We start from the raw sequence: 25,627 nt of genomic DNA on the forward strand, positions 1-25,627 counted from the left end.
CGAACAAGTACTGACGATAAAGAAAGCACAGTCTAGCAAAACCACACACAAAACAGGGAGAGCTGTGGATTCACTTACCATGCGGCTCCAACCACAGAGAGAGAGATAGATAAGCCAATTCCAAGGTTTGCCCACATAAATGGGGAGGTTTCCGTCAAGAACCTACAAAGAGATCATTCACAAATGAAAATCATCACATTGTGCAACAGCGTTCCAATTATATCCTAGAAAATAACTAACAAAAGAATTGTCACCACCACCATGCAAGAGCAACAATTCCTACCTGGGCAAGAAAGGACTTCTCACGGAGAAATATTTAGATTTTGCTATTATAAATCCAAAGCTAGCAACACGTTCCTCAATCTTTCGAATGTTTGCATTCTAGTTCAAATTAGCAAGGGGGTTTACAGGACCACTTTCGTGCACTCCATTGGGAGCAGAAAAATCTTTTTTCTTTGTTTCGGTTATAGCTTGAAAGCAGAAAAGCCCTTCCAACATCATCTGTTTGTTAACCTGTCGTTATATGTCTGATTTGCGCTGTGTTTTATTTGATTGTGCTGTTTACAACGTTATTTGCGCGTTTGCCTCCAGCGCTCCGCTCTGCTCCCCCCTCTGCCTCCATTTTGTTTGTTGTTGTTGTCGTCGTCCTCGTGTGCCCGCCCCGCCTCCCAGCTGAGCCGCCCTCGCCCCTCCACTATCCATATATGACAGTTCTCCCCACGCGCAGCGACCGCGCCCCATTCGCGCCGAAGGTGCGCCAAAGGTACGCCCGTCTACGCCCGTCCGCGCCTGGACCGCGCCCAGCGCCAGACCCCCTGCCCCTCGCGCTGCCCAGCCCTCCCGCATTACCTACGATGCCGCCACCCTCCTAGCCCTTAACCCCGGTCGCGCCCCCAACTGCCTCCAAGCCGTTCCTGGACACACCCATGGACCTTTCTCTTGCTACTCCTGCAAATTCATCGGCACCGACAACATCTCCGCTACGACCACACCACAGATTCCCGACCCCAATCACCTACAATGCATCCTTCTCAACACCCGATCGGTCCACAGACACGCCATTGACCTATGGAATCTACTAGACACCATCTCTCCAGACGTCGCCTTCCTAACAGAAACATGGATGAACGCTTCCTCCGCCCCAGACATCACCATTGCCATCCCTGAAGATTATAAGATCACACGCAAGGACCGTACCGGCCACACAGGAGGAGGAATCGCTATCGTCCATAAAAAATCAATCCACATCTCAACCAGCTCTGACGCCAACCTCGCCAACTCTGAACACCTTCACTTCCAGATCCACATCGACCCCAAGACCACACTCAGAGGCACCCTCCTCTACAGACCACCAGGACCCCGCGCAAAATTCAGTGAAGACATCACGGACTTCATCACTCCACACGCGCTCCCCTCCAAAGATTACATCCTTCTGGGAGACCTCAACTTTCACCTTGAAAAGAACAAAGACCGCAACACCACCACCCTCTTGGACAACCTCGCCAACCTCTGACTTAAACAACTGGTCACTTCCCCCACCCACATCGCAGGTCACACACTCGACCCCATCTTCACCTCCAGCAATCATGTCTCCTTCAGCCACACTTCGGATCTCCTCTGGACTGACCACAGCTGCGTTCACTTCACCTACAACAAGCCGAAACCCTTCAACCACCTCCAACCAACTCTGCAAAGAAACTGGAACAAAATCACCATCGACCAGATCTCCTCATCGCTCCTTCTAAACACCCCAGCCCACTCTTCTAACCCAGACCAAGCCGCCGCCAACTTAACCCTATGGTTATCCAAGACCGCCGACACCTTAGCACCACTGAAAAAACGTCAAAGCAAACCTGGCAGCGGGGGCGTGGCTTGGACGCCGATCGGGATGGCGGCGTGAGCTCGCAGCTCCGCGCGGAATCCCGCTAATTCTCCTGTTTTTCGGGACCCTAGGCGACCCGGAGACGACGCTCCTGCCCTCTGAAGTGTAGGGGGGACAGCTGGGCGTAATCGGAGAGTCGCTGGGGGACTGCTGGCCCCGAGGAGATCGAGAGAGGAGGCGGCCGAGGTGTAGCCCAGGGTGTGAAGAAAATGGCGGCGAGGAGGTCGGACGGTCCCGAACTTCAGCCCTGAGCCCGGTTGTCGCCAAGTAGCAAGGGACCCCACACCCGGCTGCCCGACGCACTAGGATTGGCGGGGCGATGCCCTGTGACCAGGGGACGCTGACCCGATTCACCCAGAAGATCGGGGGCCCTCGTCGGCCACCGCCCTAAGACTCATACTTCCCCCCGCAGGCCAAGGGGGTGACGGAGCGGAGCTCGTCCGCCTGGCCATTGTTCCTGTGAACGTCGTCGGGGACATAGCACTGCCCGGTGCCCGGTGGCCGGCACGGACCCACGGGCGTACTCGCAGAACGGGTGACCGGACTTGTGACGCAGCGCCCTGACATGGCGGCTATCGGAGGGCCGACGCCCGGGAGCCGCGAGGGGGACTCGGCGACATCGACTCGGCTGAGTGAGAGTCCCTCCACGGAGCTTGACCAGGAACAGCGGCTGAACCGGCGTTTGGATGCCATCCTTGAGGCGATCACCTCCACCAAGGAGGCATTGCACAATGACATTGCCCAAGTGGCCACGGGCCTGGGGCTGCTACGCGCGGATCACGCGAAGCTGGCGGATCGGGTTAAGGATCATGACCAACTGTTGCTGGACCTGAAGCCATCGGTGGTGACAGCGGAGCACAGGATCACGGACATTTTGGCCCGACTGGGCACACTGGAGCGGAGGGCGGAGGATGCCGAAGGCCGCAATAGGCGGAACAACGTGCGGGTCGTAGGCCTGCCGGAACGGATTGAGGGGGAGGATGCGGTGGCCTACATGGAGAACTGGTTTCGCACTGTGGTGGCGCCGGAGGGGCTTACTCCATTTTTCACTCTGGAGCGAGCTCACCGGGTGCCCGCTCGCCCGCCGGGGCTTGGCCGCCCCCCCCCCGACCGATGGTGGTGCGGCTCCTCCACTACAAGGACCGAGATCTCCTCCTTAAATATTGAGAGTCACTTTAAAAATTGTATTTTTAGCACTATTATCTGTCACTCGCCTACCTTCATTGACGCTTTTGATGCACCCGTGCAGCCGATATAAACGCTGACTCGGAGTCACAAAGCACAGAAAGGCTTCCCCCGCCGTCACCGGCGCGAAGCTCGGACACGCCCCCTGACGAGGACACGCCCACAAACATCGCAGTATAAAGGCGCCGCTGACCACTAGCGACCCCACAACCATTTCGTGTCTCCTGAGGCGGAAGCCGGGAGCTAGGCCAGAAACTTTTAAATATTGAGAGTCACTTTAAAAATTGTATTTTTAGCACTATTATCTGTCACTCGCCTACCTTCATTGACGCTTTTGATGCACCCGTGCAGCCGATATAAACGCTGACTCGGAGTCACAAAGCACAGAAAGGCTTCCCCCGCCGTCTCCGGCGCGAAGCTCGGACACGCCCCCTGACGAGGACACGCCCACAAACATCGCAGTATAAAAGGCGCCGCTGACCACAAGCGACCCCACAACCATTTTGTGTCTCCTGAGGCGGAAGCCGGGAGCTAGGCCAGAAACTTTTAAATATTGAGAGTCACTTTAAAAATTGTATTTTTAGCACTATTATCTGTCACTCGCCTACCTTCATTGACGCTTTTGATGCACCCGTGCAGCCGATATAAACGCTGACTCGGAGTCACAAAGCACAGAAAGGCTTCCCCCGCCGTCACCGGCGCGAAGCTCGGACACGCCCCCCTCTTTCTCGCTTTCCTGTCCATAAAATAATGTGTCATTTCCGGACGCGCAGCGGACGGGCGCAGCGGGCGCGCCGTTTGCGCGCCGAAGGCGCGCCTAAGGCAAGCCCGTCTGTGCCCGTCCGTGCCTCGGCCGGGCCCAGGGCCTATCATGCTGCCCTATCTAAGGTATGTACCAACCATATACCTACCTATACAAGAGATCAAATACTTGCCCTCAATCATAATAAAAATCACTGTCACAACATGATCAATGTCGAAAAGTGGTTAGGACCTGTATGTTGTCATATCTGTAGAACACTCCTCACCCCGGAAATACAATCACCCATTATGAAAAACGCGACCGCTCTCCGAGGAGCCCTGATCAATGCAAGGTCAATATGTAAAAATGGCCAGCACATATTTGACCTTATTACAGAGAATAACATTGACCTACTATTCATAACGGAAACCTGGCTAAAACCATGGTGCAACCCAATCATAACTGAAACTGTTCCCCAAGGATACCTCATTCAGAGAACCGATAGACAGGAACTGAGAGGAGGTGGACTAGCCATTATCCACCGCGAATCACTGAAATGCTCGACGTTCGAACTCTCGGACGTAAAAGGGGCAGAAAGTATGGGATTCTGCTTTCAGATCAATGAGGAGAACACTTTCGTGGGAGCCTTAATCTATCGCCCCCCAGGACCTCAAAACGGCTTCTTCGAAAGCTTCGAAGATGCACTTAGCACCTTAACCCTGAAATATGCCAATTTCACAGTCTTAGGCGATCTAAATTTTCACCTAGACAAGCCCAACGACCCCAATACAATATGGCTTAATGACTTCACTGATATACTGGGGCTGGAAATACTGACTAAAATGCCCACACACAAAGCAGGCCATATATTAGACTGTATTTGTACCAACATCAAAACCTTAACTGTCGAAACCCCCCTCATCCAAACATGGACGGATCACTGGTTAATCCCTTTCAAACTTACAACCAAAAAGAAAAGTCTGAACACTGCCAACCTAAAAATCGACCTCGACACAGAAAGATTGGAAAAAACTTGCAAACTCACCTAATCTGCACCACATCGCAGAGGAATCTAAACCGTCCATTACAGGATGTACTGAATCCGATTATAATAACTTCTGTAAATGGGTCACAGATTTCTGTGGTCCTGCAAATTCAGGAAAATTACGGAAAAAACAAAATAAAAAATCTGCACCCTGGTTCTCCCCCGTTTTAAAAAACAAACGTACTGAGGTCAGATCCCTTGAAAAGAAATGGCGCCATAACTATGATGTTACGGAAGCTCTCGCCTATAAAACCGCTAGGAAACAATATCATCTTATGATAAAAAATGCCAAAAAAGACCATTTCCTAGAAGCCATCAATTTATTCAATAACAAACAGAAGGAAAATTTCAAAATAGTTGACGAGTTCATGAATCCCAGAATCCTCAGGCAGGAGATACCACCGTCATTAACACTTTGTAATTCCATAGCAAACTACTTTGAAATGAAAATACTAAATATCACCAAAGATTTCCCAGATCTTTGAGAACCCCCCGCTTTTGAAAATCTACAATTATCCAACAGTATATCTCAGTTAAATAACTTTGCCCCCATTAGCCTCGATGAAACTCGACAAGCCATCCTCTCATGTAAATCAGGCTCCCCTTTTGATCCATGCCCCCCACTGCTGCTCCACATGTTAGTAGACATGGTAAACCCAATTATAAACTCCATCATAAATTCCTCTCTAGCCACTGCCGTCATTCCATCTGAATGGAAGCGTGCTGCTGTAAAACCGCTACAGAAAAAGCCCCTAGCTGATCCCACCACACTCTCTAACCTTCGCCCAATCTCGCTGCTTCCACTGCTATTCAAACTGACTGAAGCAGCAGTAAACAAACAGCTGACTAAACACCTGGAGGAAAATCACCTCTTACACCCTAACCAGGCAGGTTTTAGGGCAAAACACTCCACAGAGTCAGCCCTTCTACATACTGTAGAGACACTTAAGATGGCATTGGATCAAGGAAAAAAGGCTGTCCTGATCCTGCTCGATCTATCGGCGGCCTTTGATACGGTTTCACAACCCGTATTAATTGGCCGCCTGGCAGAATCAGGACTAACAGGAACCGCTTTCAAATGGCTGAAAAATTTTCTAAGCCATAGAAAACAAATCACCATATTAGGAAGCTATTGCTCAGAGGAAAAAACTTTAACAACAGGGGTACCACAAGGCTCAAGCTTGAGCCCGGTCCTTTTTAACCTTTATATGTCCCCTTTGATTGAACTGATTACATCATTCAACATCAGTACAATATCTTACGCGGATGATACCCAACTCATCCTTGTATTGGACAACAACTCAACTAAAGCAGAAGAAAATCTGAGAGATTGTCTCACCGCAACCTTTGAATGGATGAGAACTCACCACCTTAAATGCAATTCAGGCAAGACTGAGATCCTCCCTTTTGGTCAGAATAACCTCTTTTCCCCTAACAACTGGTGGCCCCAAGACGCCGAAGTTCCACCTAATACCATCACGTCAGCCCGCAACCTCGGGATAAGGTTTGATGAAGCCCTATCCTTCAAAAAACAAGCAGGGACTGTGGCAGGGTCCTGTTTCAACATTATTAGAGGCCTCAGAAGGTTCTTTGACCTCCTCCCCCTGACAGCCAGAAAAACGGTAGCAGTAGCCCTCATTACATCGCGGCTAGATTACTGCAACAGCATCTATGCAGGTTCCAACAAAGCTGTCTTACACAAATTGCAGATGGTTCAGAATGCTGCTGCCCGCTTAGTGCTAAGACTACCCAGGAAATCATCTGCATCCATGGCACTCAAAACCCTGCACTGGTTACCCATTCATAAGAGAGTTTTATTTAAAATCCTACTCATCACTTTCAGAGCTTACCACCAGTCGGGCCCCTCATACCTATCCCAAAGGTTTGGAAGATACACTCCCTCCAGGTCACTCAGATCATCCAACTTAAACCTATTAGCTGTCCCCAAATTCAGACTGACCACAAAAGGTGGAAAATCCATCGGAGTGCTAGGAGCTAGAGCCTGGAACAAGCTCCCACCCCAGATGCGTCTGATTCATTCAGAGAATCTGTTCCGAAAAGCCCTTAAAACATGGATTTTTAAGGCCACTGACACACTATGTCTAGCGTTAATTTAATTTAATATCACTCACCCTCTCTGTATTAAGTACTTCTCCACTTTCCTTTATGTTTTCGGACAACTCTCCCTCCCTTCTCACCTATGACACGTGATGTTTCTAGCGCCAAGATGCTCCATGGAGTGTAAGTTGCGCTTTATAAAAGCCAATTCATCATCATCATCATCCAGCGGGCCAGGATGTCGGGCCCTTATGAGGTGGAGAACAGCAAGGTAACGATCTTCCCGGACTATACGCAGGCGGTCCAGAAGGACAGGGCATCGTTCCTTGCTGTGAAGAAGGAGCTCAGGGAGGAAGGCATCCAGTACTCCTTGCTCTACCCGGCCAAGCTGCGGATTATCATGGATGGCACCACGCACTTTTTCCAGACTCCGGACGAAGTTTGGCAATGGCTTGAGTCGTACAGAGCGGGGACGGACAGATCACACCAAAGTCGGCGAGACCAACCCAAGCAGCCCCGGGTGCGGCAGTCACAACACATCAGATCCCGCAACAGGCGCCAGCGGGAGAAACGGGAGGCTCAAATGGCGGCGGAGAAGAGGGATGCACTCGCAGCGACGGCGGCCATTACAGGGTCGCAACAGAACAGTGAACGGGCCGAAACGGACTCGGGAGGGGAAGGCAGCCGAACAGGAGAGGAACTTTCGGAGGCGGAGAGCCAGAAAGGGCCGATAGTAACCCCACAGACTTCGGAGGTTATTTTTTGCGGCTGAGAGAGAACTGGGACTAGATCGGGACTTCATGGTAGGGTGTTATCCTGTTGTTGGGGGGCGGGTTGCCGGGAGGGGGAGCTGTGTGTTTTGGAGGGGATGAAGTGCGGGACGCGGGCTCCGCTAGCTGGGGTCGGCGACGACTCACCCCCCTTAGGCCCTTAAGGTCGACTGTGGTGGAGACCACAGGTAAGTGTGTGAGGAGTTGGACCAAGGTTTGGATGGGGGCGGCCATTGGGTTCGTGTGCTCTGTCCTGGGGAGTGGGGTTTGGGGAATGTTTCAGTTTCGGGACCGTTTGGGGGGGGGGCAACTGCATTGGGGGGGCCATGGACCGTTGTTATTTGATTCGGACTGTACGGAGTTGGAATGGGGACATTACCTAACTTGAAATGCCTAACGTGGAATGTCCGGGGGCTGCGGACTATGGTGAAACATCACAAAGTACATGCATACCTAGTACGCAGGGGGGTTCAGATTGCCATGCTCCAGGAGACTCATCTCACCAAAAAAGAGTGCGCTGCCTTGCAGAAAAGATGGCGGGGCCAGGTCTTTGGCACCACTTATTCAGCGTATGCCAGGGGGGTCTTGATCTGGGTGAGGGCGGGGGTACCCTTCCAGGTGCTGAATCAGGCAATAGATCCGGATGGCAGGTTTGTGGCGGTGGAGGGGAGGTTATATGGACGGGATGTGGTTTTCTGTTGTGTTTATGCACCGAACACTGACCAAGGCCGATACTTTGATGGCCTCTCGGGGTCCTTGGCCTCTTTCCTGGCGGGTCCGATAGTGCTAGGGGGGGACTTCAACTCGATTACTGATGTTGCTCTGGATAGGTCCCATCCCCCCCTAGTAGACTCTCCTGTGCGCAGGCTGGCCGCGCACAGGAAGGACTGGCAAGAACGATGGGGGTTGCTGGATGTCTGGCGGGAGAGGCACAGGGGAAGAAAACAAGTTACTTACCTGTAACTACAGTTATCCAGTATTGGTATCTTTCATAGATTCACATGCCTGAATCATTCCCCGTCGTCGAGGCGGGAGTCCCACGGTAAATTATATATATATAGCAGTGCCTAAAAACCATTAGTAGTAGGCTAAAAAAGGATATAGGCCCAACTAGGCCCAAAACTTACCAGCCTATCTACCTCATTATGTAAAAAGAACTGAAAATGTAGCCTCAGCCAATCAGCTAACCTCACCCTCTAGAACCTTCCCAGCCCAGGCAGTTCTCCTCAGATTTTCCCAGCACAAGTGAGAAGTAGTATCCTATATAAGAACTGCCTAGCCGGGGAGGAGGGTGGGTGCATGTGAATCTATGAAAGATACCAATACTGGATAACTGTAGTTACAGGTAAGTAACTTGTTTTCTTATCCAGTATTGGGGTATCTTTCATAGATTCACATGCCTGAATCAGAGTAGCAAGCAGTAACAACCATAACTGTCGGTAGAGGAAGGTGGGAGACAATCCAAACCATATATCCCCACACAACCTGGAAGGTACTAGAGCAATAACATATCTCAATACATATGCAAAATCATGACAATACCTTCATATAATATGTATCTATATATAGAACATTAAAACAGTATATTAGTAAACATGTAGCAATAGAAAAAAGAAAAACCATAACAGTCTGACCTCCGTGAAGAAGATGCTGCAACACTGCTTCTCCCACTGACGTATCTCCATGTAGTACCGGCTGCAGGCAATAGTGCTTCGTAAAAGTATGAAAGATACCCCAATACTGGATAACCAGGGATTATTCCTTTTATTCCGCTCTCCATGATCTACATGTCAGGATCGATTCGGTGCTTTGCGGGGGATCCCTAGCCCCGTTGATTACCCATGCGGAGTACCTGGCTAGGACTATATCCGATCATAACCCCCTATTGGTGCATATTCAGTGGCAGAGGGAGCGCTCAGTAATACCAACATGGCGGCTTCGGCCGGAGACGCTGGAGGATTCTGTGTTTGACGAGGCGGTCCGGCAAGGCATTGATAGTTATTTCGGTGTGAATGAAGGCACGGCTGCGAGTAGATCTACTGAATGGGATGCAATGAAAGTGGTGGTGAGAGGGGTGTGTTTGGGCAGGTTCTCGAATGCTCGTACGACTGTGCTGAATGACCTAATGAAAGCGGAGGAAGCTTTGAGGGACTTGGAGCGCCGCAGGCCAACTAGGCCAGGTCTACAGGCCCAGTTGTTGGAGGCGAAGGAAGTGGTAGCCGCGGAGACGGAACGTTTGAGATGTTACGACTATAGGCAGTACATTATCAGGGCACACGCAGAAAGGGACAAGGTGGGCACCCTCTTGGCCAGACTAGCTAACCCGGAACTTAGGGGCTGCCCGATCCTCAGCATCAATAATGCGCAGGGAGAGATGGTGTACTCCCAGGCAGCTATATTGGACCGGTTCAGGGGATATTATGAGGAACTGTACCGGAGTCAGCTGGGGGTGGGGGTTCAGGACATCGCGGAGTACCTGGGGGAGAGGCCGCTTCCGGTCCTGGACGAGGAGGACGCGAAGGACCTGGGTAGCCCGATCACGCTTACGGAAATTCGGGTGGCCATTAAACATATGGCCCGTAACAAGACGCCCGGGGTGGACGGACTGCCAATCGAGTTCTATCAACACTATGCGGACATTCTGGCGCCCAGGCTGCTGGTGGTGTATACGGAAGCCTTCGAGAAGGGGGCATTGCCTGGCTCCATGCCGGAGGCCTTGATAGTACCGCTCCTCAAGCCTGGCCGGGATGCCGCGGACGTGAGGTCTTATCGCCCGCTGTCCATGCTGACGGTGGACTATAAGATCCTGAGTCGCATCCTAGCCACCAGACTGGCCCCGCATATGACGGGCCTGGTGCACAGGGACCAGGCCGGGTTTATACCCACGAGGAGCACGGCGATGAATATCCGCCGCCTGGTGGGAATAATGGATGCCATCTTGGATAGGGAGGGAGTGCCGGCGGTTCTGTCTGTGGACATCGAAAAGGCCTTCGATAGCTTGGAATGGCCTTTCCTGGATGGAGTGCTGGAGAGGTTTGGCATGGGCGACGGGTTTCGAAGGTGGACGAGGGTCTTATATACCTCGGCGACGGCGAGGGTACGATTGGGCGGCATGGTGTCCGCGGCGTACCCGGTGGGCAGGGGAACACGACAGGGATGCTCTCTCTCCCCTCTGTTGTTTGCCCTGGCGATGGAACCCTTGGCGGTCCGTGCGAGGTCAGGCGACCGATACGCGGGGATAGTGAGTGATGGGCAATGGCATTATATATCGCTCTATGCGGATGACTTGCTCCTGTACCTAGCTGACACCTCGGGGGCGTTGGTTGGAGCGATGGATCTGTTGTCCGAGTTCGTCCGGCTGTCGGGCCTTAAGGTCAATTGGGCGAAGACTTGCGTGTTCCCGCTGAGAGCGGGATCGCCAGCCCCTAGCAGCGATTTGGGTGTGGTATGGGAACCCTCTTGCATCACCTACTTGGGTGTCCGCATTTATCACTCGGCTGCTGACCTTTTGGAGGGTAACATTGGCCGCTGTGTCCGGGCGCTGCGGGGCAGCTTGTCTTTCTGGTCAACCCTCCCGCTGACAGTCCTAGGCAGGATAGCACTGTTGAAAATGGTGGCGCTCCCCCGCTTCCTCTATTATTTCCGAACGCTGCCTGTCTGGATTCCCCAGGGGGTGTTTAGGGAACTGCGGTCAATGATAATTGGCTTTCTATGGGGGCATGGCCGCCGCAGAATAGCCCTGAGCACGCTACTTCGCCCCAAGCTGGAAGGGGGCATGGCCGTGCCCGACCTGGAGCTGTATTATCTGGCGGCGCAGTTGCAGGTCCTTACGCAGAACGTAGCCAGGGTGTTCCGGGGACCGGAGGAGGACCGGGATCGGGGGATACAGCGCCACGTGCTGTCATACATCGTAATGCAGCAGCGGCTCGAGCTACGGGCCCTCACCATGGAAGAGCGGACGCTCCGGCTGTGCTGGCAGAGGAGCCTTCGGAGAGCGAGGGCATCGGGGCCTTATGCCCCGGAGATACCGATCGGGATGTTGACGGCATTGCCGCACGGAGGAGATTGGTCCCCGTTGTTGGATTGGGAGGAGGCGGGGTTGCAGGTGGTGGGCGACTTGTACATAGATGGGGCTCTGGCGCCGTTCGAAGTGCTCCGGGACCAGTTCGGACTGCCTGAGGGGGGCTTTCTCCTACATGCGGCAGTTGTGGCTGCCGTACAAAAGCACTGGAGAGAGGGGCTCTCGGAACCCGCGACGACTATGGCGTGCCAATATGTGGTAATGGCAGCTGGTACATTCAAAGCTGTGACGTGCCTACATAATAGGATGCTGAACGAAGGGCTGGAACCACTCCACGGACTCAAAGCTAAATGGGAGGCGAGCGTTGGCCGGCCCATACCGGATACGGCATGGGGCCATATCCTGCGACGCACGTGGAAGGGCACTAGGAACGCGCGCTTTCAGCAGGTCCACTTCTATGTGCTCCATAGGGCCTATTTAACTCCTGAGAAACTACAGCGGTACTTTCGGGTGCCGGATGCCTGTTGCCCCCGGTGTTCGTCCCTAGGGGCGGACATGGACCATTTGTTTTGGGGGTGCCCGCAACTGGGGACCTATTGGGCGGAGGTAGGGGAACTCCTGAATGAAGTGACTGACAGGGAGGTAGAATTTGACATGGCAGCGTGCCTATTGCTCTGGTTCCCGCACACTAAGCACACCAAGGTGACAAGTAAATTCATAGACCTGGGTCTGATATTGGCACAGAGGGAAATATCGTGGCACTGGAAGTCCAGGGGAGGTCCCTCACTGCGTAGATGGAAGAATGAGTTGCTGCGGTGGTCTGACTGCGAGAGTGTGCTCCGGATGAAGCAAGCAGTAAAGTTGGGGAATGAGAAGGTACTGGATGCGGCGCGAGCATGGGAGTTAGTGGTACAGGCTTTGCGTGATTCTTTGGTTGAGGATGAGGAAGGTGAGAACTAAGCCGCTGGACGCCGCGGGGCGAACACAGAAGTATGGTACTACGCACTGTAGTGGACCCATCCAATTCGATAGGGCGAAGCACACACCTTAGCAGTTGCCAGGGGGGGGGGGGTTGGTTATAGGGGGTTTGGGGAGGGCCGGAAGCCATTGGAGGGTTGCTTGTTAGGGCCTTGGACCTACTGGGACGGTGGCACTGAGTGGAGGGTAGACTGATTGGGAGGAACGGCCAGGTGCGCAGGCCCATATAGTTTAGGGCAGGCCCTGTAAGGGCGATATCGTTGATTACCACGGAGATGGCTGATGGGACTGTTGTTGTGGGTGGGGGGGTAAAAGCAGATACACAAAACGACCTTCCGCCAGGGTCCCAATGGGACGTGCACTGTGATGTGTTCCTTTTGAGCGATGTGATATGCCGCCCGGCCTCCGGGATGCGGGCTGAATGGCTGTGTACAACTGTGAACTATCATTGGATGGGGGGAGCCCACAAGTGCACTGGCTGTTTAATTGTATCCTGTGGTTTGTAACTCTGCAATAAAAATATATTTAAAAAAAAAAAAAAAGCAAACCTGGCAGCAAGAAAGCCTCATGGTTCAACGATGATCTTAAGAAGTCCAAGAAACTCTGCCGCTCCCTTGAAAAGGCCTGGAAAAAAGACCCAACCACTAGCACCAAGGACGCCTTCAAAAACGCCACCCGCACACACCACCAACTAATCCGAAAGGCCAAGAAAACAGCATTCAAGGATCGACTTGACAACAACGCCCACAACAGCAAAGAACTTTTCAACATCGTCAAGGAATTTACCAATCCCTCGGCCAACTCCAACGACATCACCCCCTCTCAAGCCCTCTGCGACTCCCTAGCCTCATTCTTCCACAACAAAATTGCAGACATCCACAACAGCTTCGACAACCAACCCGGAGACCAACCCACCCAACCATATGCTGAACATTCTCCCCCCTTGAACACCCTTAACGACTGGAACCCAATCTCCACTGAGGACACCATCCGCCTGATGAACTCCATCCACTCAGGATCCCCCACAGACCCATGTCCTCACCACATCTTCAACAAAGCAGACTCCGTCATAGCACCGCACCTCCGAGACGTCATCAACTGCTCCTTCAACTCCGCCACCTTCCCGGAAAGCTGGAAACACGCTGAACTCACCGCCCTTCTGAAAAAACCCACAGCGGACCCCACCGAACTCAAAAATTACCGCCCCATTTCGCTCCTTCCTTTCCCGGCCAAAGTCATCGAGAAAGCTGTCAACAACCAGCTCGCCGCTTTCCTCGAAGCCAACAAATGCCTCGACTCCGAGCAATCTGGCTTCCGAGCAAAACACAGCACTGAGACCGCCCTCATCGCAGCAACAGACGACATTCGAACTCTACTGGACAATGGAGACACAGTCGCCCTCATCCTCCTCGACCTCTCTGCAGCCTTCGACACAGTCTGCCACAACACCCTTTTACAACACCTCAGAAACATCGGAATACAAGGAAAAGCACTTGAATGGATCACCTCGTTCCTCACCGGAAGAACCCAGAGAGTCCGCCTTCCACCATTCAAGTCCGAGGCCACTGAAGTCATCTGTGGCGTACCACAAGGATCCTCACTCAGTCCCACCCTCTTCAACGTATACATGAGCCCCCTCGCGGCCATCGCCCGCCAACACAACCTCAACATCATCTCTTACGCGGATGACACTCAACTGATCCTTTCTCTCACCAATGACCCCAGCACCGCCAAAACTAACCTACACGAAGGAATGAAAGAAGTTGCCGAATGGATGAAACACAGCCGTCTGAAACTGAACTCAGATAAAACAGAAGTCCTCATCTTAGGTACATCCCCCTCTGCATGGGACGACTCTTGGTGGCCGGAATCCCTTGGAAAAGCACCCATCCCGACAGACCACGCACGGAACCTAGGCATTATCCTGGATTCTTCACTTTCAATGAACAGACAAGTCAGCGCCGTATCCTCATCCTGCTTCAACATTCTTCGCATGCTCAAAAAAACATTTCGCTGGATCCCCACCGAAACCAGAAAAACAGTCACCCATGCTCTGGTCACGAGCCGACTGGACTACGGAAACACCCTCTACGCAGGTACCACCGCTAAACTCCAGAAGAAACTCCAACGAATCCAAAACGCCTCAGCCAGGATCATATTAGACATCCCGCGCAACGAACACATCTCTGGTCACCTGAAAGACCTCCACTGGCTACCCGTCAATAAGAGGATCACTTTCCGACTGCTAACCCACGCACACAAATCACTCTACGACATCGGACCAGAATGCCTCAACTCACGACTGTCCTTCTACACCCCCTCCCGCCAACTACGTTCTTCCAGCCAAGCCCTCGCCACTGTACCTCGCATCAACAAGACCACCATGGGAGGCAGATCCTTCTCATACCTGGCTGCTAAAACATGGAACTCACTCCCCACTTACCTTCGCCTTACCCAGAACCACCTAGCATTCAGAAAGCAACTTAAAACATGGATATTTGACAAGTAATCCTCCTCCCCTCCCTAAGCGCCTTGAGACCCTCTGGGTATGTAGTGCGCTATATAAATTCTTTGACTTGACTCTTACTCCAGTCAAAGTAAAAAGGGGCAGTAAATGCAAAATCTGCCCACCTGTTAAAGGGGAGTTCCACATTCACAGGGTGGACAGACATTGAAAGAGGTGATGAAGGGACCTATACCTAACAGAGCAACAAACGGCTCAGAGACATAAACCACAATGAGAAATCTCCCAGCGTTATGAAGTACTCACAGAACACTACGAAAGAAAGTCTTTACCAGTATGCAACGTGTTAATCTGTACAGTCTGCCGAAACCATTACTAAAGAAAACTGAAATGATGATTTAATGGAGGCAGTGGGGTGCAAAATAAGGGGACCATGCAAAATGCAGTGAACACATACAAACTCAGAAGGTAGGATCGTATACTTGCCATATGTTTGTGGACAGCAACAGGATTTCACAAACAATTTGCAAGTATTTTCTCATTGGGAAATGTTAAGTACTCAGACGTGATTGTAAGGAGGCACAAAAAGCTTTACAAAACTTCCAAATAAACCAATATGCAAAATTGCTCTTGTTCGATGCACATTTCCCGCAAGTGAAATGGAAAGGATCATATTCACATTACATAGAGGTTTAAATTTCCCACAGTGAGAAATTCTCGCCGCAGGGGAAAATAAGGTGTTAAAATGTGCAAATGCTAATTCTCTCATGTACATTTTTTACCTACTGCTAAAAACTATACGATGAGCACATTTTAGGCATTAAGCTTAACATTGGAAACAGTGGCAGCTGGTAGGGAACGGTGGCGGGGGAAGGTAGAAGAAAAAATAAAGAAAACTTACCTGCTGGTTGCGTCGCCAGCCGCCGCCTCTCCTCTGTCGCAGGAAGCACCCAGACTCCCTAAGTCAATGACAACACTAATGCAGCATTTTGACTGGTTCCCCTGAGCCAATGACCATGTTGCAATGCAGCATTGTGATTCGTCTGAGCGCCGTGTTTCACGCTCAGATGGGGACAGGGAGCCTGTGCATGTTCCCCACCAGGTCTTGTAATGCAGCCTGGTGGGGAGCATGCAAAGTGTGCATGACTGTTTGGCCAGCCAACAGTCATGCACACTTTGAGTGCTCTCACTACTCCTCCCCTTGGCCCCTGCCACTCTCCCCACCTGTTAACAGAAAAATAAAATGATAACTTTCTGTAAACATCATTATATTTTTCCTCTGCACTGCTCTTAAAGCAGACAGACTGTGCACCTCCGCCTTAGTGGAGGAGCCACCACTGGTTGGAAATCAGCAATGGTCATCTATTTCCAAGAGTACAGAAATCCTGAGATGCTGCATCAATTGACGAAAAGCAGGAAATGCACTGCACACGAAGAAGGAAGCTAATAGGAATTCGTTTTTTCAATGAAAGGCTTTGTGAATTAGTCTGATAAGAATTGCAGGACCAGTACGAAGAGTTCGGAGGCCTCTGAAAGCTTAAACAAATCTAGTTTGGTAAGAAGCACTGATAAATACAATCAGTCTCGCTATGACAATGCTTTGAGGATGTCACTATAGACTGTGCCAATGCAGAATGCTTTCAAATGCAATAGCAAAGACACCAGTGCAAACCAGCCATTTTTAAAACACATTTCTTATACTTTGAAGATGCCTGCCACATTGCGTGATGCAATATGGCATAATGCAAAGCACTGGCCGGGTTAGGAAATGTTTTCATATTTCAAGATGGCCTCTGCGTTGCATCACATCATACAGTATCATGCAACATAGTATTAATATTGCCTGCTGTTGATTTTGCAAATGCTAGTGCTTTTTTTATTTTTTATTAAATTATCTGGCATTATTAAAGCCAATAGCAACGGCAAGCTTGTGGCAGGACATGGGGGCATGATAGAGAGATGTGGCAGGATAGTGAAGGGGAGAAAGGGCAAGAGACGATGTACTCTTGGGGCACCATCAGGGTATCACTAAGGTGGGAAGAGCAGCGCGAGAGCGCTCGACTAAGAGGAAGAGTGTGAAGAAAAAGATCAGTGGAGGAAAGGTCGAGAGCACACTCTGACAAAGAGCAAGAGGATATAGCTGGACATGCACTCACATGGATTGCTAAATGGGAAATGAAACTCAAAAATAGATCTGTCTCATCATTGGTTGGAGGGTACAATGCAGTCCATCAAAAGAGAAGGTTAAAAAAAATAATTCACAAGGCACCTGAAAAGCTATCCAATAAAGAGCTGAGACAGACAAGACAGTCATCCAATCATGAGCAACGGGCTGCACCAAAGCCCAATCTAGGTTGTATTGTATGCAATGATTCCGTAAACCGCATAAAGAACTGCACTAGCTCAACAGAAGTTAACACCGTTATTTCTTTCTTTAAAGAAATGTTATTTTTGGCTGTGAAGAGCTCTGAATTAATTATATTTAAGCTAAGAAAAATATTTTAACTTGAACTTGCTCAAACTATTAAAAAATGCGAAAATAAAAAGACTTCTCTGCGAGTCTTAAAACTGAACTCCGTTGGATTGAAATAAGTTGCAAGCCCTTGTTCAGCCACAAGATGTCACTCTGCTGCAAGCCATGATACGATTAAAAAAATATATCGCTACATGTTCGGTCCTACGAAAGCGGAACTGTTTTTTTTTTTTAAATAAGCAGGAGAGTCAACCTCACGCTTCTGTTTCACTGTTTCCAGTACAAACATCAACCACAAACACATGAACAAACTATCCGGTTCCGACAGCGAATATGAGGAAGGAAAACTGGTCAAAAAGCAGAAATGACAGAAAAGTTCCCCTGCCAAAAGTCCATTCAGGAGGCAGTTTCACGTGACTGTTGATCATGCAGGGCAAACCCTATGAAGCCGATTCACATACTGTATATGATTTGTCACATTTACCGGACTGGTTGTTGGATTTTAGGGCGGTGTAAACAATTCCAGTAATCTGTCATGGCGAGGCTCACAGCTTGAGGCCAAGTAATCAGTGGTCCAGAAAACAAGATTTGACACGGCAAGGAAACGGAGCCCCTTCACCCCTCTTACAACGGTTACTTGTGCACAAGAGTGTGAACTTAAAGCTCTGGACTTCCAGTCATGTCAGGTTAACTCACCGGCGCCCTGCTCCAGGTCGATCCCACTCCTGTTGAGCCACCAGTGTCCTGCTCCTAGCCCTACAACACGAGGAGGCAGCGCTTGCCCCCTTGCTGCTGCCTGCTCTGGGCCTTTTCTAAAGCAAGTGAAGGTCAGAACACAACTCAAAGGAACTTGGAAAAAGTCTCCCACCTTCACGAAGGCTTGGGTTTCCAGGTTACACCAGACTGTGGATGACATTAAAAAATTAATCTAACGCCAACATGCACACATCTATTAAGACGTATAATTTGTTTGTTAATCAACACTTAATAACTAAGAGGAAAACAAGGGCAAGTGGTCAACATGAACCATATACGCCGATTAGGGCAGAGGGACATGAAACGAGAGGCAAGCTTACATCTAGGCCTGGGCAAAGCACTACGCTAACGTTTTTGTAGTTTGCGAAGTCTGTGCAACTTCGCACTAACCGAACTGCACATAGCACAGTGCAAACACGCGTAGCAGTCATTTTTTGCTTGCTCGAAGTCCTCAACGCCAAGTTGGCGACCGCAAGCAAGCAAAATGACATCCTGACAAGACTTTTTCCTCGTTCGCGATCACCAACATCAAGTTGCCAATCGCGAGCGTGGAAAATAAACCTCCCTGCGAGATTCTCAACGCGGGGAGGTCTGGTTTCTCATTGCGAGTGGTCGCGTATGCTCGCGATGAGAAACTACCAGTCCGCGTTGAGAAAGATCCCACTCGTGGAAAAATCTCCTTGAGCGGCAGAAAACTACAGCTCGCACTGTGCAAGATGCCGTTTTCAATGATTGCACAGTGCGGACAAGCATCTGGCACTGTGCAATCATTGAAAACGGCATCTTGCACAGCGCAAACATGCTGCTACGCAGTTCGTGTAGTGCTACGCATAGCGTGCGAAGTGCACTTTGCGTAGCTTCGCGATGTGCTACTTCGCAAACTACGCCCAGCCCTAGTTACATCTTCATATAACGTGTGCTATACTAGGGGAGTCTCTTAAAAGCTGTGAACAGGGGACCGAGTCAGGAACATAGATGCAAGGTGTTTGGATTCTGGGAGGACAAACACAGAACAACTGAAGTAGGATCAGCTTTTTTTAAAAAAAAAATGTTTTAAAGGTTGTCTCTGATCGTAGTAGCTCAGTGCTGTGGAGGAATCGCCGAGCTAAGTACAGGGGGGATATGAGAGAGGAACTTGGAGAACCAGGCAGTCAGTTCAGACTAGGAACCGTGCTTGAACGGTAAACCAACTCCTGATGAAAACTCCACTTCTATATTTGGTTTTAGGCCACTACAATTGCCCCGCACCATGACACCCCAGTGTTATCAATAGTCAATGCTCACAGCCTTGCAAGAGGCGTAACTTAACAGATAACCAACTCGAATTATTAATAAGGATCTGAAATACAATCTGGTGCCCCGGGAGTGATGTGGTAGCGCATGCATGAATGGAATAAATTGCGTTAAGGGGTGGCCATGCTGAAATGCAAGCGCACAGAGAATATAAGAGCCATTTTCGAAAAACTTCAACAAGAGCCCCAAGACTCAACTGAACTATTTAATGCAGGGGTCTCCAAACCGGTCCTGGAGGGCCGGATCCATGCCAGATTTTTGAGATATCCCCATTGAGATACATGTAGTAATTTTAAAAATCTGTCATGGATCCAGCCCTCCAGGACCGGTTTGGAGACCCCTGATTTAATGATTTCGAACTCAGTCCCAGCACTTTTCTCCAACACAACTCTAAAACAAGAGAAATTCTTAACTAGACCCTGAAGGGTGGGAAAAAGTACTTTCACAACTTGAATACCGCAATGAAGTGCAAGGAGGGATTTCAACACAATCGCTATTCGATCTAAAACACATTTTGTTTCTTCCTTAAGAGCAGCAGAACTGCCCTTCTAGAAGTCCAGCTGAACCTGCCAATGCTGGCAGCAGCCTGCGAGATGCAACACTAGGGCACGACAAACCAGGCGCTGGCAGCTTGGAATGGGAAAGCAGCATTAGGCTGCTTGTTGACAATGTACACATGAAGAATGAAGTAATTTGTTTTGGTTGTTTTTTTTTTCTTACCAAATCTCTACCTTTTGAGTAGATCACTCATCTAGACAGGGGATTTAAGACATTTCTTAGGCAAAGGTCAAATCAACTCAGAGCCTGGATGCTCCTAGAGTAATGCTAAACGATAAAAATATTTGTAGAACGCACACAAATGCATGTCTGTCTTGCAGGTGATTCCCACTGAGTATTTTGTTTACTTTGCATCACAAACAGCACCAAGAAAGGAGCTGCCCCTCTATCAACATTTATGTATACTCAGTCATGTCAGTATGTCACCTTACACGACTCCACTCACACAGGAAACCACAGGTACCAAATATTGAGTGGTCTAATGAATACTCCACTACACCTAGAAGAGGGGCTATCCAGGGCACAGGTCTTACGGAAATAAAATACTTTTAATGCCTGCACAAGACCACATTACAACAGTTCATTTTAGTGGCCAAGAGAAAGAAATGGTCTACTTATGAGCTGAGGCAACAAGGAAACAATGTTAACACTCAATACCAACGTAACATCCGAAAAGTGTGATTGCCTTACCAAAGGTGAGAAGATACAGAGCTAAGGGGTGATCCACATTTAATATCGGCAGAGGGGGAGAACATATTGATAATTTGACAATAATGACATTACCCGGACAGTGCAGCACCAATTACTTAGTTGTCTTCCCGGTCAACCCACACGCTACACAAGGGGCCTCCAACCTCTCGTGCAATAAGAACTGCTTATGTTAATAGAAGTAGCTCGCAATGATTAGGGCTCGCCTGCTGTGCGCACATGCACATAGCTGGCGAAGCTCTAATGTGGCTTATCCAGTGGTTAACCACCACTGGCGATTTCATGAAGTGCATGTGCTTTTTAAATGATTGCGCAAGCGCAAGCCCTAAAAAGCGCGTGCACAATGCCACCAGCCGCCTGCCTGCCTGCCTCGCATTAGCACATTAAAGGCAGCCCTCCCAGCGCATTTCTCACCCCCTAATTATTCACGGCCGGCCGGCCGTACTTTCAGTTTCACGGCCGGAGGCCGTGTCTCCTTTTAAAAGTTGTTTAACTTGTTTCTTTCAAAGTCCGTCCTGATAAATTTCGGTAAACTTTATTTATTTATGCGGTTTTTATATAGCGCAGACTTTACCCGAAGGTGTCAGAGCGCTTCCAGGAACAGAACTGATACATGAGAACATTACAAGCCCCATCCCACCAGAATTTCAACGCTTCACAAGCAGCAAATTTGAATACACCAGAAACATTATTTGAGAATAATTCAACTCCAATAAGTCTGCCTACTCCACAGACGCTCTCCTTCTGCCCAGGTGTGGGCCTGCACTGGCCCCTATGGGCTGGCTTGAAAAATGCATGCGGGGGCAGAAAGAAGGGTGGAGCTTGCGAGTCTACTGCTGCCATGAGACTCCCGGACCTCGTTGGAGTCTCTCAGAGTGAACGACAATCTCATTATCTCACTCGTTCTCGTGTGACCCAAACCTTTGCCTAAATGGCCGGAAATTATCTCAAGTCCAGTTTAAATAATACGAAATGTGTCCTTTGGAGAAAAGGCCTATGTTTGGTAATCATGTGCGTGCACGTCTGTGGGAAAGTAGGTGTAAAAAGCATGTGTGTGCCTCTGTGTGAAAGAGCACGTGTGTATATGGATGTCTATTTAGATTAATAAAATGCAGGATGTGTATGCGTGTCTGAGTTTGTCTGAAATTCGGTGTGTATAGATAGGTGTGTTTGTACCTGTGTATCTGTTCGTGTGCCGGTTGCGTACGCGTTTTTTTATTTTAAACTTTTTATATAGCGCTATCTTGACCCGTAAGTATCAGAACGCGTTACATACACACAGTAAACAGCAGAAGTGTTTGCATTACTTTATCTGTGTGCGGTGTATCTGCTCCTGTGTGCGTGTGCAGAAAAATATTGAGTGAGTGCATGTGTTTGTGCCCGAGTTTTTGTCCGTGCCTGGTCGTGTCTCTTGTGAGGGTCTTCTCTTACTGAGATGTGTGTGACTGTGCTCCCACGACTTTCTATTGGTCTCTGGTGTCTGTATTTGATTGAAAGTGGCTGTTAGCATGGTCGCGTGCATTTGTGTGCGTTTTAACTCCCTGTGTTTTTTTCTTTAATTTCTTTTTTTAATGCAGTTTTATATAGCGCGGACTTTACCCAAAGCAAAGGAGCGCATTACAATAGAACCAAGTACGATGCATTAGGAGAATTACACACTAACAAGTAACAAATACAATCAGGCTAATCAATAAAAAGGTAAAGATCAATTAAGAGGTGCAAGAAATAGGTTAATTCCGGTATAGGAGACATATTTACAGTGTTGCATTCATGTGTGTGACTATTGGTGCACGGAGTGTGTTTGTGTGTGCTCGTTTACTAATATGCGAGTTTACATATGTTTGTCTAGTCCGACGAGCGGGCCATGTACCTTCTTTTGTGTGCAGGTCTCTGACTTTAGTGTGTTTGTGTTTACATCTGTGTGCAATTGATACCTGTATGTGAGTTCGTGGATGTGCGTGCCCCTATGACGAAGTGTTCGTTTCTGTGTCTCTACCAGTCTGTGGAATTTCAAACTCACACCCTCAACCCCCCTCACACCCCTCACCCTCACACCCCTCACCCTCACACCCCTCACCCTCACCCTTAGACCCCTCACCCTTAGACCCCTCACCCACCCACACCCTTACCCTCACCCCCTCACCCTGACACACCCCGTCACCTCACACCCCTCACACCCCCTCACTCACCCTCACACACCTTCACACCCCCTCACACACCCACTCACCCACTCTTAGCCTCACCCCCTCACCCTCAGACTTCCTCACCATCACACACCCTCACATCCTCTCACCCTCACCCACCCTCACCCACCCTCACCCACCCTCACCCACCCTCACACCCTCACCCACCCTCACCCACCCTCACCCACCCTCACACCCTCACACCATCACCCCCCTTCACCCTCACACACCCTCACCCACCCTCACACCATCACCCCCCTTCACCCACCCTCACCCACCCTCACCCACCCTCACCCACCCTCACACCCTCACCCACCCTCACACCATCACCCCCCTTCACCCTCACACACCCTCACCCACCCTCACCCACCCTCACACCATCACCCCCCTTCACCCTCACACACCCTCACCCACCCTCACACCATCACCCCCTTCACCCTCACACACCCTTACCCTCATCCCCTCACCCTCACCCTCACACCCCCTAACCCTCACACACCCTTACCCTCACCCTCACACACCCTTACCCTCACCCTCACACCCCCTCACACTCCCCCTCACCCACCCCCTCACCCACCTCACCCCCCTCACCTTCACCCTCACCCCCTCACCCTCACCCCCCTCACCCTCACCCCCCTCACACCCCTCACCCTCACACCCCTCACCCTCACACCCCTCACCCTCACACCCCTCACCCTCACACCCCTCACCCCCCTCACCCTCACACCCCTCACCCTCACACCCTCACACCCCTCACCCTCACACCCCTCACCCTCACACCCCTCACCCTCACACCCCTCACCCTCACACCCCTCACCCTCACACCCCTCACCCTCACACCCCACACCCCTCACACCCCACACCCCTCACCCTCACACCACTCACCCTCACACCACTCACCCTCACACCACTCACCCTCACACCACTCACCCTCACACCACTCACCCTCACACCACTCACCCCACTCAGTGCTACAACACATATTGTGTTACAATAGGTGTCACATTTGCGAAAGATAAAACTATTGGCATTGTAAATAACAAAGCTATTAATTTCGCTATTTTCAAAACAAGCACATAAATAAAAAAGTGTCCTTTACAATACCAATAGCTCAAACTTTCCTAATGCGAGACCTATTGCATTGCTGTGCTTCTCTCCCCTGCTGCACTCTCCTGCTCTCTAGAGATGTGGCCTAACGACCAGAGCTGCCATCTAAGTCACGGAAATACAAAACATGTTGCATTCCAAATGCTATAGGTGTCACATCCGCAAAAGTTATAACTATTGGCATTGTAAATGACAAAGCTATCAATTTAGCTATTTTAAAAAGCAACAAATAAATAAAACATTTGTCATTTACAAGACCAATAGCTCCAACTTTTCTAATGCGAGACCTATTGCATTTTTTTTATTTATCAACGTTGTAGGGTTGTCATAGTGACCACATCAGACAAGATTACCAGCAGTGATGACCTCAGTGCACCAGGCAGGTTTGCCAGGATTAATGTAATAAATCTGTCAATTTGGAATGCCTTCACGTAGGCAATACGTGCCAGTCACAGATGCAGTACCCCTAGCAAATAAGTAACATCAGTAATGTCTCACCACATGATTTATCACTCAAAACACAGCTTCGAATGTATTTTAGAAAATCAACAATTTTTCTCCAAATAACAAGCCTATGAGTTCTGAATATACACACAGTTTCATCTTCAATACACAATTTTGGTAGAAATATATTTAACTCTACAAGCTAGAGGTTGCAATATAGCAGCTGGGAAGCACACAGGAGAGCTACCAAGAAATACCTGGAGAGCTAGCAGTAGCTCACATGCTACTCATTGGCGAAGCCTTTGTTAGGACGAAGGGGCTTATTACGAGTCTGGCTGTCCACGGACCACCAGACTCGCGGGGACATTATTCCAACTGCCTCATTAGGACTAGGGTGGTCAGGCTGTCCTGGGACAACCGCAACTGCCCGAGATCAGTGATCTCCGGCCGTGGCGGTCTGGAGGCCGCAAAATGCTTTGCGGGGCTGCTGCGACCCCGCCAAGCATATTATGAGTTTCCTCACTGTGGCAGTGTGACTGCCAAGAAAAGTTTAATATAAACAATAAATGGTCCTAAACTAGTACTGATGTTGCAGTTCCCATTACAGTGCTTACATATAAGCATCACCGTGGGAATGCCAAAGAACCCTCCACCGTACAGGAGACAACTCCAAATTTGGCGGGCATTTCAAACATTGATTTGGCAGTGCAGGAGCGAGGCGGTTACGCATCGGCAAACTCATAAGGCCCTAAGGCTCACAGTTTTACGTTTTTTACTGATTTTTTAAGATAAATACAAAGAGAAAGCTATATGTTTTCGGTCTGCATTTAAATTTTTAAAGCAGAAAAAGTCAGTAAATTGGGCTTCTTTTAAGTGACTTTCCATGCGCTTTCATGATTTTGAGGTAAACAGCTAAGAAACACAGCATGCGGAGTTACCTTAAATAACAATATACCCACA

General features: G+C 49.8%; 1 protein-coding gene across 1 annotated transcript in view; it reads right to left on the reverse strand.

The window, feature by feature from the left end:
- The window catches only part of ATP6V0B (ATPase H+ transporting V0 subunit b), a 141,821-nt gene that overhangs the window by 60,368 nt on the left and 55,826 nt on the right, over positions 1-25,627 (reverse strand). Inside the window, exon 3 of the mRNA XM_086952328.1 lies at positions 79-162. Coding sequence (XP_086808454.1) covers positions 79-162 — 84 coding nt within the window. The remainder of the gene's footprint in view (positions 1-78; positions 163-25,627) is intronic.

Source organism: Lissotriton vulgaris, chromosome 1_1 (genome assembly GCF_964263255.1).
Source record: "Lissotriton vulgaris chromosome 1_1, aLisVul1.2, whole genome shotgun sequence".
Lineage (NCBI taxonomy): Eukaryota > Metazoa > Chordata > Amphibia > Caudata > Salamandridae > Lissotriton > Lissotriton vulgaris.